The sequence below is a fragment of the Sordaria macrospora genome, chromosome 5, assembly GCF_033870435.1.
Source record: "Sordaria macrospora chromosome 5, complete sequence".
Lineage (NCBI taxonomy): Eukaryota > Fungi > Ascomycota > Sordariomycetes > Sordariales > Sordariaceae > Sordaria > Sordaria macrospora.
The window spans coordinates 4,097,705-4,112,065 of NC_089375.1; the positions used below are offsets into that span (position 1 = coordinate 4,097,705).

Below are 14,361 nucleotides of genomic sequence, written 5' to 3' on the forward strand. Positions count from 1 at the left end.
CACATGCAACTGTTCGCCATTTAAAAAGCGACGATCATTACCACAATCACTCTACTGCAAAAGCCCGCAAAAGCCGCAATTCGTGGTGGCATCCGCACATCTCACTTACGTGCTTGCTTCCCACTCCGTAGTCTGCCCGTACTCCGTAGTTCGTTGCAACTCTGGCGACCTGCGTGCGTGTGACCCGCAAACCCGCTCTTGCAGGCTGATGCACCGAGCAGGCTTCCCTTTTGGAGTCGCAAATCTGGAGACAATAGTGGTACTGTAGTGTCAAGTGGGTGAAGTGTTGGTGAATGTGGTAGCGAATTGTTGGCCAACGACGACGCGCGTCGGTGGGTTGGCTTCAGTGGCTGGCTGATTGATGCTGTTGACGATCCCGGAGGTGGTAGTATTTCTAGCGGTGATGAATGTCGCATTCTTAGCCTGGGAACGAAGTCTTGAAGTCAACTCTGACACTTTGACGTCCGAACTGAATCCGATCACCACCGAGATCTCAAATCCGAATCTAGAATCCAGGATCCAGACCATATTCACGGACCCTACTTGCAGCAGTCAGAAGCACGCCTAGCCTAGCCGATATCCGACCACCAAGATCAGTATCACCAGATCATATCGTATCGTATCGGATCGTATCAGACCAAATCACATCAGACTACCCATCGCCAAGCCAAGCCGGCCACAAGAACCAGCAAACACAAACAGCCAAAATGTCAACCTCCTTCGCCGTCCTCCCCGCTCTCATCCCCGACATCAAGCCCGTCTACGACGCCTACTTCGCCGCCTTCACCACCGACGCCGACGGGCGCAAGATCCTCGAGATCCTGTTTCCGGGCGGCTACACCTCGGAAGAGTTCCGCAAGGCGCACACCGAAGGGACGGTAGCATGGCTTCACAAGGCCGAGTCGCAGTACACGTGGAAGTGCGTAGACATTGCGACGGGCGAGATCGTGGGCATGGCGCTTTGCGACGTGTTCATCAAGCCGCGGACGAAGGAGGAGCGGGCGTATCCTGGCATTCCTTGGTTGGAGGGCGAGCAGAGAGAAAGGGCGGATAATGTCCTTAAGCCGCTTTGTGAGGCCAGGGAGAAGATTATGGGTAATGGGTCATATATCTGTAGGTTTCATTTTTCAAGATGATGATGTCAGGTGATGTGAGGCGTTTGCTAATGGTTATGAATGACAAAACAGATGTCCACGCCATCGCGGTAGATCCCAAGCATCAGGGCCGTGGTGCGGGCGCGATGATTGTCAAGGAGCTCATCAACTTGAGCAATGACAGCAATTTGCCCATTTACTTGGAGTCTTCGGCGTCTGCTGAGGGCTTGTACAAGAAGATGGGCTTTGTGAGGGTGCCGGAGGAGAGCGCGAGGGTGGTTCATAGCAAGTCCGTGCTGGGAACGGAAACGGATGTTGAGGTGCCACTTATGATTAAGACGCCGGCCAAGACTCGTTTGTAATAAGGGAAGGTATGGGAAAGGTGTGATAAGATAAGTAGGAAGTCATCAGAACAAAGTGATGAAGTACGATTGGAAGGATACAATAAATACCCCATGGCAGGCAGACAGCTGTGACTTTCACATTTCATTGAGACACAATGCCTACCTAGCATCGTGATAAACTGCACAGGTAAAGACCCGGCTTCGAGTGACATCTATCGGACAGCAAGTCTAGGAGCAATACGAAAGAGTCTCGGGGTAAACCGTAGCCGCGGCCCAAAAGAAGAACCCAAGAAGCTGTCATCATCAACACCTGGCACTTGCCCCTTTCCCAGGCATGCCAATTTGGCCTCGTCGTCTACATATCCCAACCTTTGAACTTCCATCCCAGGGGACCAGCGCCGCTTACATCACACCCACCTCCCACCTCCCACCTCCCACCTTCGCCGTCGACCGAACCGTAAATCCGATTCCGCCCTGCTCCCCCCAACATCTCCACCCCGCCAAACAGTCATCATCAATGCCAGCCTAGCCAGGAGTACCTTGCCCTTGGAGTCTGGAGGGGAGGCAAATTTTTTATCAGATCATCAGATAATGCAAGGACGGAGCCTCTGAAGGCAAGGAGAAGACATCTGGTCCAGTGCGAGTTGAAAGACGACAAACACTGGGGAGGACAGAAAAACGCCATGCATATGCGGGAGGGTTACAGCAGGGTTACAGGCTCGGCCTTGTACGTAAGAGGAATGTGGGATTTTGGGAATTGGAAAACGGAGATCCACTTGGAAAGTTTGGGGTGGGTGTCGTAAATTTGTGAATTCCGACGAGAATTGGAAAGGGATATGGCAATGCCGTGGTGGATGAAATTGTGAAAGGCCATCTGAGCTCTGGTGAGGATGATCACGGCATAATCATTTTGCTGTTCAGTCGCGAGAAGTTCGACCTGATTGACCACGTGAAGCAATTCAGAGAAGTCGAAAGGAGATGGTGCGGTGAACAAAACATCAAACTCCCGGCCCGAGGTCCAATAACGGTGGAGTTTTCAAGCTTGGCTTCTCTGGTCAGTTGTAGTCACAATGGCGGAATGGCCAGACGGAAGAACCGCCGACCAGACGACCAAGGAACAACTTTGTCACTTGTCTCCTCCTCCTGGGTCCTGACTCCGGGATCCTGACGGATTCCAGAAGAATAACGACGAACAAAGAGTCAAAATGAAGGATCAGATAACTGTACGTGTCCAGAAGATTTCAAGACTGTGGGGAAAGAACAAAGTTCATCAAATCTCCTGGGTCATCGGCGACTTGGCCGTGGCCGAAGCGGTGTCGGTACGGCCGAGAACTGGAGGGAGGTGTGAAATTGTCGGGTCAAAATCTCGGATCAGATAAGATCTCTCTTTTCACCCCCAAGGGCGTGTGCACAGAAAAAAAACCGAAGACGAGAAACGGAAAAAGGAAAAGGATCTGATAAACGAGCAAAACCGGGATGTTTCCCTCACAAAAACCCCGGCGTGCCAGGAACTGCCAGGGAGATCGCGGAAGACCGTAGGCAATTTCGCAAGCAAGAGGCCGTGAAAACTTCCGTGGGCGACTGGGCGTTGTGAAGGCGAAAAAGGAGAACTGGGGTGGAAGCACAACATGGCCAAGACGTTTTTGCGTCTTTTTCCACTGCGCCGTTCCGTTTTTTGTTTGGTTCGTTTGGCAAAACCCGATGCCGGGCTTGGCATGTGCGGATCTGATAACCACAACAGGCCGGATCTGATAAAAATTTTTCTTTGGAACAGGGCACCATCGCGTGTTTTTGCCGACTCCACTTTGGGCCGGCGTAGCGGGGCGGGGCGGCAGCGAGACCAGCGAAACAGTTGACGACGACAGTGGTTGTGACACGGTGCTCCATCGGGACATCCACCGGCAGAGAAATGAAGAGCCCACACACCCGTGGGAACCCGTGTGCTGCCTGCAGGCAAGGCAAGTCGGTCGGTGGGCGACTGGGCGAAAGGGGGGTGGCAGGAAGGAAACGGCGGGACAACAGGCAAAAATGTCACCTCCCCCGGCCGGTAGGGAGGAGGAACTTTGTGGTGGATGAGACAGATGGCGAAGGAGTGTTGACGACACACACCCCCAGGTTTTGTTTTGAGTTTTGATCTTTCGGATCTTGAACCAGAACCATCCAAACCCAACCCTTTCACTCATCCATCCAACCATCCATCCAACCATCCATCTCTTCATCAATCGATTGTCGGCCGAACCCACGGAACATTCCGGTCTTCCTCCTTCTAGACTCACTCACCCTTATCCTCATCAATAAGAAAATCCTTTATCCATTTTTGTTATCAGTTCATTCATCCATCTCCAACACTGCATGAGGTGAACAAAACAAGGGGCCGAGTAAACAAAAACAAAGCAGCAGCTGGACGACGAGAAAAGGGGCGGTAAACACCACCATCCTTTTTCCCACCATGTCCGCTGAGGAAAAGGGCCTGGCTGAGAAGCCAGCGCCTGAGACTGCTGTTGCCACACCACCAGCACCACCAGCACCACCGGTTAGTTCATTCATACCCCAACCCATTCATCGATGATAGATGTCTTATCGTGTGTGTCGATGATGATATCGATATCGATTGATGATCCGGCCTAGTGGTTGGGTTATCGATAGGGTGATGTTGTTGATGGCGATACCCAGGGGCATTCAGGGGTTAATGTCAACACCACCTCAGCATCACCACCCATCACATGAGATGCACATACCTTTCACACAATCGCATACAAACACTAAAACCCAACCTCACACAGGTCTCCAAGAAATTCTTCGGCTACGTCCGCATTTTCTTCTCCGCCGACCCAACATGGACCGACCACCTCCTCCTGCTAATTGGCACCATCTCGGCCCTCGCAGCCGGCGTGCCCTTCCCGCTCATGGGCATCGTCTTCGGCCAACTAGTCGATGACATGAACGGCGCGACGTGCGCGGTCGAGGACGCCAACGCCGACCCCTTCCGGTACGAGCACGACATCAACGACAAGGTTCTCATCATTGTCTACATCGCCATTGCCGCCTTCTGCCTCATCTACATCTATGTGCTTTCATGGAGCTTGATCAGCCAACGTCTCGCCGCCCGTCTGAGGAACAAGTACGTCTCTGCGCTGCTGCGCCAGCCGCCTGCTTTCTTCGATACGAGAGCCGCCGGTGGTGAGGTTAGCACAAGGTTGCATGGCGATATGGCGGCTCTGCAGGCGGGTACGTCGGAGAAGGTCGGTGTGCTGCTGGCTAGTATCAGTTTCTTCATCACTGCCTACGTCGTGGCTTTCATCAAGCAGGCGAAGTTGGCTGGTATCTTGGTTTCCTTGATCCCGGCTTACCTCGCTATGGGCCTGGTCGGTGGTGCTTTCTTCCAGAAGTACATGATCAAGGCCGCTGGTGCCATTGCTAGCGCTTCGTCCATTGCTTCCGAGGCTCTCAAGAACGTCATTGTCGTTCAAGCTTTTGGTGCCGCGCCTAGACTGGAGGCCAAGTTCGCTGATCACATGGCTACGGCTCGTGATGCCGGTATCAAGAGAGGCATGTCAGCTGCTGTTCAGGCTGGTTTGCTGTACTTCATCGCCTACGCCGGTAACGCTCTTGCTTTCTGGGAGGGTTCGCGCATGGTTGCTGATGCCATGGCTGGCAAGGGCGACGAGACCATTGGTCAGATCTACACTGTCATCTTTATCTTGGTCGATGCTTGCGTTGTCCTTGGTAACATCTCCCCCTTGCTGCCCCTTTTGGGTGGTGCTCAGGCTGCTTTCGACAGACTGATGAAGGACATCGAGGAGCCCTCTCCCATCGACGGTACTTCCGACAAGGGCGTCGTCCTTCCCTTTGAGACTCGCGGCGAGATCCGCTTCGAGAACGTCTCCTTCTCCTACCCCAGCCGCCCTGAGCAGCTGGTTCTCAAGAACGTCGACTTGACGTTCCCTGCTGGCAAGCACACCGCTATCGTCGGTTTGTCCGGCAGTGGCAAGTCCACCGTTGCGGCCATGATCAGTCGTTTGCAGGATCCCAACTCCGGCAAGATCACCATGGACGGTTATGATCTCAAGGAGCTCAACGTCCGTAATCTGCGCGGTTTCGTCAGCTTGGTCCAACAAGAGCCCTCTCTGCTCGACCGCTCCATTCTCGAAAACATTGCCCTCGGTCTCATCAACTCCCCCAAGCCCGAACACCAGCGTCTCAAGGACATCCTCCACAGTCCCGAGCTCGCCGACCTAGCCAAGAAGGGCAAGGACTCCATCAACCCCTCTACCATCAGCACCTTCAGCCCCCTCGTTCAAGAGATTGTCCACCTCATTCAGCACGCCGCCTCCGAGGCCGACGCCGCTAGCTTCGTCGAGCGTCTCGAGAACGGCTACGGCACCCATGCCGGTCCCTCTGGTTCCATGGTCAGTGGTGGTCAGCGCCAGCGTGTTGCCCTCGCCAGAGCTTTGATCCGTGATCCCAAGATTCTTCTCCTCGATGAAGCTACTTCAGCCTTGGACTCTGCCTCTGAGCGTCGTATCCAGGAAGCCGTCGACCGTGCTGCCAAGAGCAGGACCGTCATCTCCATCGCCCATCGTCTGTCCACCATTCGCAACGCCGACAAGATCGTCGTCATGGAAGCCGGAAAGGTTATCGAGGAAGGTTCCTACGATGAGCTCATGGCCAAGGAAGACGGTGCTTTCGCCAAGATGGCCAACCTCCAGACTCTGGGTACTGCTCACAAGGCCCAGACCGGTTCGTCTGTCTCCGGCGAGTCTATCGAGTCTTCCTCTTCTGCCACCGAAACCTCCGTTGAGAAGCCTTCTGTTTCCAAGGTTGCTGTCACTCCTGCCCCTGCTCCCGCTGCCGCCGCGGCCGCCGCTCCTAACGAAGATGAGATCGGCATCGACACCAAGCGTCCCCTGAGCAGCGTCGTCCGCTCGCTCGGCCGTTTCCTCCGTCCCAGTCTCGGCTGGCTCCTACTCGCCATCTTCGCGGCAGTCATCGTCGGCGGTACCTTCTCCGGCTCTGGTATCCTCTTCGGCTTCACCATCGGCGCTCTCAACCCCTGCAGCAGCACCATGGACAAGGTCCTCTACTACGGCAAGTTCTTCGGCGGCTTCCTCTTCATGCTTGCCTGCGTCGAGTTCTTCGCCAACTTCGCCGCTTGGTCGTGCTTCGCTCTCATCGCCGAGAAGCTCCTCTACGCCATGCGTGTGCTTTCTTTCCGTTCTCTCATGGAGCAGGGCGTGCAGTGGCATCAGTCTGAGGGTCGCAGCCCGTCGTCGCTCTTGACCATCATTACCAAGGACAGCGCTTCAGTCGGTGCCTTCTCTGGCTCCACCATCGGCACCGTCTTCTCCATCTGCGTCAACTTCATCGCCGCCATCATTCTCTCTCATATCTTCGCCTGGAAGATTGCCATCGTCTGTCTGTCCATTGTGCCCATCCTTTTGGGAACCGGCCTGATGCAACTGCGCATGCTGGCCCGCTACGAAGAGCGTCACGCCGAGGCCTTCAACAAAGCCACCTCTGTCGCTGTCGAAGCCGTGCAAACCATCAAGACTGTCGCCGCCCTCTCTCTCGAGCACGAGGTCCTCGGCTCCTACGAGCGTCTGCTCAAGAACAACCGCGACGAAATGGTCAAGGCCGCAGCCTTCACCAACATCTGGCTGGCGCTCGCCAACTCGGTCTCCTTCCTTGTGTACGCCTTTGCCTACTGGTGGGGTTCGCAGCGCATTATGCACGGCGAGTACACGCAGCGCGACTTCTTCATCGTCCTCGTGTCCATGCTCGTCTCCGCCCAGCTCTGGGGTCAAATGTTTTCCTTGGCGCCCGAATTCTCCCGTGCTCGCCTGGCCATCTCCCGCATCTTGGGCGTCATCGGTCTCGGCTCCAACGACCACGTCCACGATAACACCTCCAGGGCTTCCAAGAATGTCGACCCCGAAGCCACCGGCGAATCATCCAACTTCGTCCACAAGAAGTCCGGCGTTCAGATCCAATTCTCCAACGTCTCCTTCGCCTACCCCTCTCGCCCCGACCACCCCGTCCTGGACAACGTCTCCTTCACCATCCAACCCGGCCAATTCGTCGGTCTCGTCGGACCTTCCGGCGCCGGCAAGTCTACCATCATGAACCTCGTGCAGCGCCTGTACGCGCCCACAGCTGGTTCCATCACCATCGACGGCGTGGACCTTTCCTCCCCAACCTCCAACTTCCGTGACTCTGTCGCCCTCGTACCCCAGGAAGCCGCTCTCTTCGATGGCTCCGTCAAATTCAACGTCGGTCTCGGCGCGCGGCCAGGTCACGAAGCTTCGGATGCCGAGATTGAAGAAGCCTGTCGTTTGGCCTCAATCCACGACGTCGTCGCCGCCTTGCCCGAGGGCTACGAGACAGAATGCGGCGCTTCTGCTTCTCGCTTGTCCGGTGGTCAGAGGCAAAGACTCGCTATTGCGCGCGCCTTGGTGAGGAAGCCGAGGTTGTTGTTGCTGGATGAGAGTACCAGTGCGCTTGACGCGGCGAGCGAGGCGGCGTTGCAGGAGGGATTGGATAAGGTTGCCAAGGACACGACGGTGCTGGCGATTACACACAGATTGCATACCGTGCAGAAGGCGGATGTGATCTTTGTTGTTGAGGGTGGTAGGATTGTGGATAGTGGCACGCATCAGGAGTTGATGGCGAGGAGGGAGAGTTATCGGATTAATGCCATGCAGCAGATGTTGCAGTGAGTCCCGGTGCCTGGGTGTAGTGTAATGGCGGTGGGAGATGCCCCTGAAGTGAGGAGGTGATTGGGGATGAAGGGTGATGACAATGAAGGAAGGAAGGGACGGACGGGAGGGGATGGGTGGATGGAATGGAAGAAAAAAGCGTGAAGAAGTTATTGATGTGTGATGCGTATTGCTGTTACGGGTTTTGAGTCCATGATACCATATCCCTTAGTTTACTATTAGCCGTCTTCGTAATGTTAGTCTTGATCAAACTTTCGTTTCTTTCAATCCTGTCTCGGTGGTTTGGTGCATGAATGATGATGCAAGTCACGGCTCACGGGTGTCAGTCTGCGGTGGGTGATGAGGCGGGGTGTTCCGAGTCGTCAGGTCTTGAACTCGGAATCTTCTTCTTTTCTTCTGATGCAACATTTTCTCGCCGCAATTTCGAGTCGTCCACTTGATCTGCTTAAGACAGTTGCATCTTCTCTCTTCGGGGTCCAGTCAGTTGAACGGGGGGAGAAGGGAAAAGTGCGATGACCGAGCGACTGGCAAGCGCGGTTTGGCCCGAAAGAGAAAACCGCGTAGTGCGTGCGCCGTTTGTCAACCAGCAATGCTGATGCCCTGGCAACTTCCCGCTTTGATGGTCGTCCCACAGAACTGAACTCAATGCTCGAATACGAAAAAAGAAAAGCGATGACAGTGGCTGGAGCTGTGACTCCAAAGGTTGGTCTTGGATTTTCGCTCACCTTCGAAGACCGACTGATGCTCGTGGCTGGACGTGCACGTTCAGCGTGAGGCTAAGGTATTTCTTGTGTACGCTAGCGGTGCTTGTTAGCGACTCAAGTCCATATGTCTCGGTAAAGAAACTAAAGGACTACGACTCCGCTTCAAACCCGGATAAAGGATCATATGACCACAACTTGGAGAGGCTCTCCAGGTAAGCTGTCTAACTTCTTCATCTAATCGTTTGTCAGAGGTGTCGGAGTCAAGTCATCAAGATGTTATGGTAGCCCGAGGCTTGACCTTTCTCTCCAGAACACCATGTGAAGATCAACGTCTTGGGAGTTTCTCGGTTTTAGAAACATGACCAATCAATTTTCGTTACCCCAGGTTTACCCCAAAGACCTTCAGGAGAGCCCAGAAGATCTTCAAAACTGTCAATTACCTAGCAGACCGATTTGTTGTAAGTCGAAAGTTGTCATTGGTCAAAGTGCAAATCTGGGGTACACGGAGAAGTGTCGGTGTGTGCATCGCTCTTTGACCTGAAGCAATCCGTTCGCATGATCGTCCACGGATTCTCCACGGATTTCCATCGTGTCTACCAGTTCGAGGCTCAAGCACAAACTCGTGACAACTTCCCCAGACTCTCCCCGCTGCACATCACGAGGGGACAGATTTCTTAGCATCGCCCGGACCTCGGACAAAGTGCCGCCTGGCACTGCTCGCAAATCTAGTGTACATACAGATACCACATCTTGCCTGACCAAGGTTATAAAGGCCACAACATTCCTGCTTTCTCTTCCCGTTTTTAAGCACCCGGCATCAAAACATTAAGAAGACAGGACACCAATTTCCTCGTCTATAAAATCTCTCAAGTACAACTTCTTCCCGCCGTACCTCTTCCTCTCAACAAAGTCCATCACAACCTCAAATCCTGCACCCAACCAACCACTACCAAAATGAAGTTCTTCCTCACCATTGTCTCCCTCGCCGCCGGCCTCGTCGCCGCCCAATCCCTTGACGAAATCCCCGAGTGCGCCCAGCCATGCATCACCGACGCCGTCACCTCCGCCACCACCTGCTCTCTAGACGACTACAAGTGCTGGTGCACGACAGACAATGAGTCGGCCATCGTACAAGCCGGGACGGCGTGCGTGTTGGCGGCATGTGGGAGTGATGTTGCTGTTAGTACGTATTGCCTTCCTTGCTCGTTTTGTTTGCAGCTTTTCTTCCATTTGAGATCATGTCAGAGCATATAGGTACTAACCAACAAATAGACGACGTCCTCCCGGCAGTTCAGCAGTTCTGCGAGGAGGTTAACGCTTCCTAAGCTGGGCTCTTCACGTTTGCTTCTGCGTACGTTATACGAGGGTATCAAACCCAATCGATACATTGGGGTTTTTGGATAGGATGATGGATCCGGAGCGATCATGAATATTGGCTCTTCGAATCGTTGGGCGAGATGGACTGTCATGTTGTGGAGACGGGAAGTTGCTGGAGGAAGCAACGTCGATTCGGACCGGACGGACATGACGACAGCCCAGCTTTGAGGAACATCATCACACGTTGGAAACGAAGGTTCCGGGAACCTGGTGAGAACGAAATATCTACGGCGGTTGTTCGCTTTAATGGAGTAAATTCAGGATATACCTTTGAACTCCTTGTCAATCCCTTCGTGAATCCCTTCGTGAATCCCTTCGTGTTCTAGGGTGTTGGTGACAGAAACCAAAACAAAGAGAACCATACTGTGCAATGGCCCGTCCCAGTGATACGCCGATAAGATAAGGCCCCATTGCCTTATCGATACGGATATTGGCCATCAAGGTTCTCACCCTCTTCGACTTCTCCTCGTTCTTAACCTCGATCACGCCTTCCTTCCACCTGGTACCGCGGGAATTGAATCTCCCGCGCAGTTTCCAGGGAAGGGACCAGCGACCCAACCTACGCAAGCAGCAGGCCAGCAGGACCCCAAAGAAATTTATCCCCCTGACGGGAAGGAACGCCTATTGCTCCCCTCACTGCCTTTTGGAAATGCGACTCGTTGCAATGCGAACAGCGAGAGTCACAGTGCATAGGTACAAGCCATTTAATCAACAATCTTCTGAGCCAAGTGAGTAAGGGCGCTCTACTTTGCGTTTGATTGAGACATCACATTCACACAAGGACATTGTTTGGAACGACAGAATGGGTGACGCATTGTGGCCCCCATTTAAAACCCATGCTTGCGGAGTTCGTCAAACTGGCGGGCGGGATCCTTGCAAAACCAAGAGCGAGCCTTGAACATAACATCTATCTGTTAGTAATGGCTTCTATCAAAAGCCTAGAAGCATGGATATCAAAAAAACCAAAAAAAAAAACTTACTTCGGCCCTCTCGAGGATTTCACGATCAATGTTGTAGCCCACCTTTGCAGCATACACAGAAGCACCAACAGCGAGATCGGGGAGATGTTGGAGGAAGAAGGCGAAGCTCTCATGCCATAAGGGCGGAAGATTTCATCTCGACTTTTTGGACGGTGAAGTTTCGAGTAGACAAACGAACAAACGACGATATGAGATCGAATGGAAGCCTCGGTTATGATGAAATGAGAGACGAGAGGAGGAAAACTTTTGCAAACTCGAGAACAGAAGATGCTGATCCAAAGCAGAGGGAACACAGGAACGTCGTGCCTACCTCGAATACATATGATGTCTGTAAGGCCTCTTGCTCCCGAGTACTTTCCTTCCTATCATGTCCTTCGTCTGGTTGCTCCCTGTAATCAATGATGTCCCGACCACTTATGCAGAGTATTCTTTCCTTTTCGGCCACCACGTCAAAACATCAAACATCACAAACTTGAGGTTCGTAATGGATCACACACCTGGACTGAAGACGTGTTAGTAGCCATCAAGGTTCTCACACACCTTGTCCGCTCCTCGGCTCCTTGACGCACCTCGACCGTCGTGCCTTTTACTTATCAACCATAAAGGCCTCATGAACGAGGCAGAAGAGATTTTCGGAATCCAAAAGAGAGGGCAAGTGGAGACACAGGTCTCAGAGGTATGACGAACCGTTACAAGCACAGGAGTATTATCGCTGGGATAGAACAATAGAGTAACGGAGTAGTGGCCGAAAGGTACTGGTAGATTGTGGTAGCTATTTCTTGCTGAAGAGCCTTATAAACAAAGGCCGGGAGGCCTTCTTTTATACTGCTCTTCCCTGGACCCGGTGTACTGGACCCGGGGACCCGAAGCCTTCGGGCCTTCGGGTCCAACCTGATTGGTCTATCTATCTAGCTAGCTTACATAACTTTGGTTGGATCGTAACAGGGAGCTCCACGTCATCGTGGTGGGAAACGAGGCCGAGGAACGAGTCAATGGACACACGAGGATTGGGACGAAAAGAGAAAAAAAGGCGCGAGCCAGAGTTGGGACAAAAGCCTAGGAGGAAGCAGACAAGACGAAAGAAGCCGAGGGCAAACAGAAGACAAACGAACAGGGGGGGGAGGGGGGGGCAAATGCTTTGAGCTCTCGTAGCCGAAAAGAAAAAAAAAAAGAAGAAAAAAAGAGACCGGAAAAGAGATGGGGGATGTGATGCCTTATGTACTCGTGATTACAGTGCTGCACACAAGGCAAGTCAAGGTAAGTCAAGGCAAGCCAGGGGTTAAACTCCCTTTGCCTTGCCTTCCAGTGTTAGGATCGACTAGACTTGCCATGCCTTGTGACTTGACTTGACTTGCCATGTTGGCTTGTATAACCTCCATACGTGTATTATCATCGGTGGAGGTTACCGCACTCGAGACCAATATTCACCAGGCAGGAGGGGTATTTTATCGGTAGAAAGACGGGATACAAGGGCGTGTTCGTTTAAGCAGTAGCAGAGTGACAGAAGCCTTTTTCTGGTGCCAAAAAGGCCTTGGGTTTGGGATAGAACAGCTTTTCTTACTGCACTATTGCAGGAAAGAAGACGAACACTTCCCAAAATTGCAGGCCTAACAAGGCAAGCCGACCCCCAAACTTGCCTTGAGTAGGCTTGCCTTGTATACAGCACGAGTCGTGGATGGGGCATCAGATCAGTCAACATCAGTCACAACAGCTAGGTATTGCGACAGACACAGCAAGTCTGCACCTACCTAGGTGTATAATACTCTACGAGTGCAGAAAGTCTATGGCGCCACTTTGCTCACCGAGAAGAAGAAAGTGTTGTTGAAGGGGTTTGGAAGACTGGAAGGGGAGGATTGGGCTCCCCGGAATGATTGCAAGGCCAGAAGGTGAGGGCTTAAAGGCTGGAAGGTAAGATTGGGACATCAGGAGGGCAGGACTCCAACAACTGCAGGATCAGGGGTGAACTGGAATGGTTGGAAAGCTGCAGCCAGAGGACGGGAAGGCCGGCTGGAAGGTTAGAAGGGAAGGATCTGGATTCAAGAATGCTAGAAGGGGAAGATTGAAAGGCTGGAAGTCTGCAACGGGACTGGAGGAGAGGACTGTTTACCCACGAACTTTGGAAGGTTTAAGGGGTATCCCGAACTCGGCCACACCTGTGACGGTGCATGCCATCTTCTTCATTCGAATGTGTGGTATATTGAGTCTCATTCCTCTCCTTAACTTGGTCCCGGCTTGAGGCTCAGTTCTTACCACGCGCCAGTCCCGTTCTTTTCACGTGTAGCTGCCATGTTCCACTCCCACGTGTTGTTGCCATTTTCTGGTAATAGACAAAAACCATTGAACCAGGACTACGATGTCCGATCACTCTCGCTTTGTTGCCGTTTACCCAAGGAAAGTAGTTCGATATTGCCATCCTCATTGATTGTAAAGGGACCCGATTGTAAAGCAGGAGTGGGATCGAAATCTCATCGTGGCTCTATATTGGCTACACGGATGGAAAGAAACATTGCGGTTTTGGTGGAAGGAAACACTACAGTTACTATATAAAGAGACACTGCAGTTTGGATGAGAAAGGAATCAACACAGTTGGAAGGAAAGGAATACCACAACTAAAAAGAAAGAGCTAAAGGTCATCCGTGACCTGCCGGCCATTCTCTGAGTGATGTGCTTGCCGTCATCAAATAAAGAGGGCACGCGTGAGGGCCACGTGTTAGGAGCAGAGCCTCAACCCGGGCTCGAGATCTTGGGTACCGTATCCATGGATCACCTGTGCACTTGGCCTGATCAGGCTTGGTAGGGTCCCAATCGATTGATTGCACTTGCAGTTGTCAAAAGTAGAATGGTACAATTCAGGGAAACGAGCTTGTTGATGGGAATTTTCAATCAGGACCTTCTCGTACATTCGTGTCCCTTTCAGCCTGTAAGCCACGGTCCCTCTTTAATCCTTCCGGTCATCTCGATAGTTGCGGTCAGGATATAGCCGCTTGGCCCCGACTCGTCCCTGATGCCGCTTCGGCGTGTACTGTCCGTAACATGGTTGGTTGATTCCACGAACGCTCGGTTGTGACAAACCGGAGTGGGTGCGGGGGCTTGGCATGGTCTTGTTCTTTCCATCCTGACCCGGCGTGTGCGCATTCAGCAAGTCG

The 14,361-nt window shown here is 52.9% G+C and overlaps 3 protein-coding genes across 3 annotated transcripts; all 3 read left to right on the forward strand.

The window, feature by feature from the left end:
* On the forward strand, positions 1 to 1,902 carry SMAC4_09349 (uncharacterized protein). The gene is made up of 2 exons (XM_024656009.2): positions 1 to 1,113; positions 1,188 to 1,902. The coding sequence occupies exons 1-2, from the start codon at positions 708 to 710 to the stop codon at positions 1,454 to 1,456; spliced, it is 675 nt and encodes a 224-aa protein (XP_024510961.1). The 5' UTR covers positions 1 to 707; the 3' UTR covers positions 1,457 to 1,902.
* Positions 1,903 to 3,209: 1,307 nt separating this feature from the next.
* SMAC4_09350 (uncharacterized protein) lies at positions 3,210 to 8,434 on the forward strand. The gene is made up of 2 exons (XM_003343854.2): positions 3,210 to 3,971; positions 4,222 to 8,434. The coding sequence occupies exons 1-2, from the start codon at positions 3,888 to 3,890 to the stop codon at positions 8,152 to 8,154; spliced, it is 4,017 nt and encodes a 1,338-aa protein (XP_003343902.1). The 5' UTR covers positions 3,210 to 3,887; the 3' UTR covers positions 8,155 to 8,434.
* A 742-nt stretch (positions 8,435 to 9,176) lies between these two features.
* On the forward strand, positions 9,177 to 10,516 carry SMAC4_09351 (uncharacterized protein). The gene is made up of 2 exons (XM_003343855.2): positions 9,177 to 10,041; positions 10,131 to 10,516. Exons 1-2 carry the CDS (start codon positions 9,813 to 9,815, stop codon positions 10,181 to 10,183), a joined length of 282 nt encoding a protein of 93 aa, XP_003343903.1. The 5' UTR covers positions 9,177 to 9,812; the 3' UTR covers positions 10,184 to 10,516.
* Positions 10,517 to 14,361: the final 3,845 nt, after the last annotated feature.

Bases quoted from the DNA above. Each gene is read 5' to 3' on its own strand.
- SMAC4_09350 (XM_003343854.2), top strand. From the start codon at position 3,888: ATGTCCGCTGAGGAAAAGGGCCTGGCTGAGAAGCCAGCGCCTGAGACT. The intron at 3,972-4,221 runs GTTAGTTCATTC...AACCTCACACAG, and splicing joins CAGCACCACCAGCACCACCG to GTCTCCAAGAAATTCTTCGG.
- SMAC4_09351 (XM_003343855.2), top strand. From the start codon at position 9,813: ATGAAGTTCTTCCTCACCATTGTCTCCCTCGCCGCCGGCCTCGTCGCC. The intron at 10,042-10,130 runs GTACGTATTGCC...ACCAACAAATAG, and splicing joins TGGGAGTGATGTTGCTGTTA to ACGACGTCCTCCCGGCAGTT.
- SMAC4_09349 (XM_024656009.2), top strand. From the start codon at position 708: ATGTCAACCTCCTTCGCCGTCCTCCCCGCTCTCATCCCCGACATCAAG. The intron at 1,114-1,187 runs GTAGGTTTCATT...ATGACAAAACAG, and splicing joins GGGTAATGGGTCATATATCT to ATGTCCACGCCATCGCGGTA.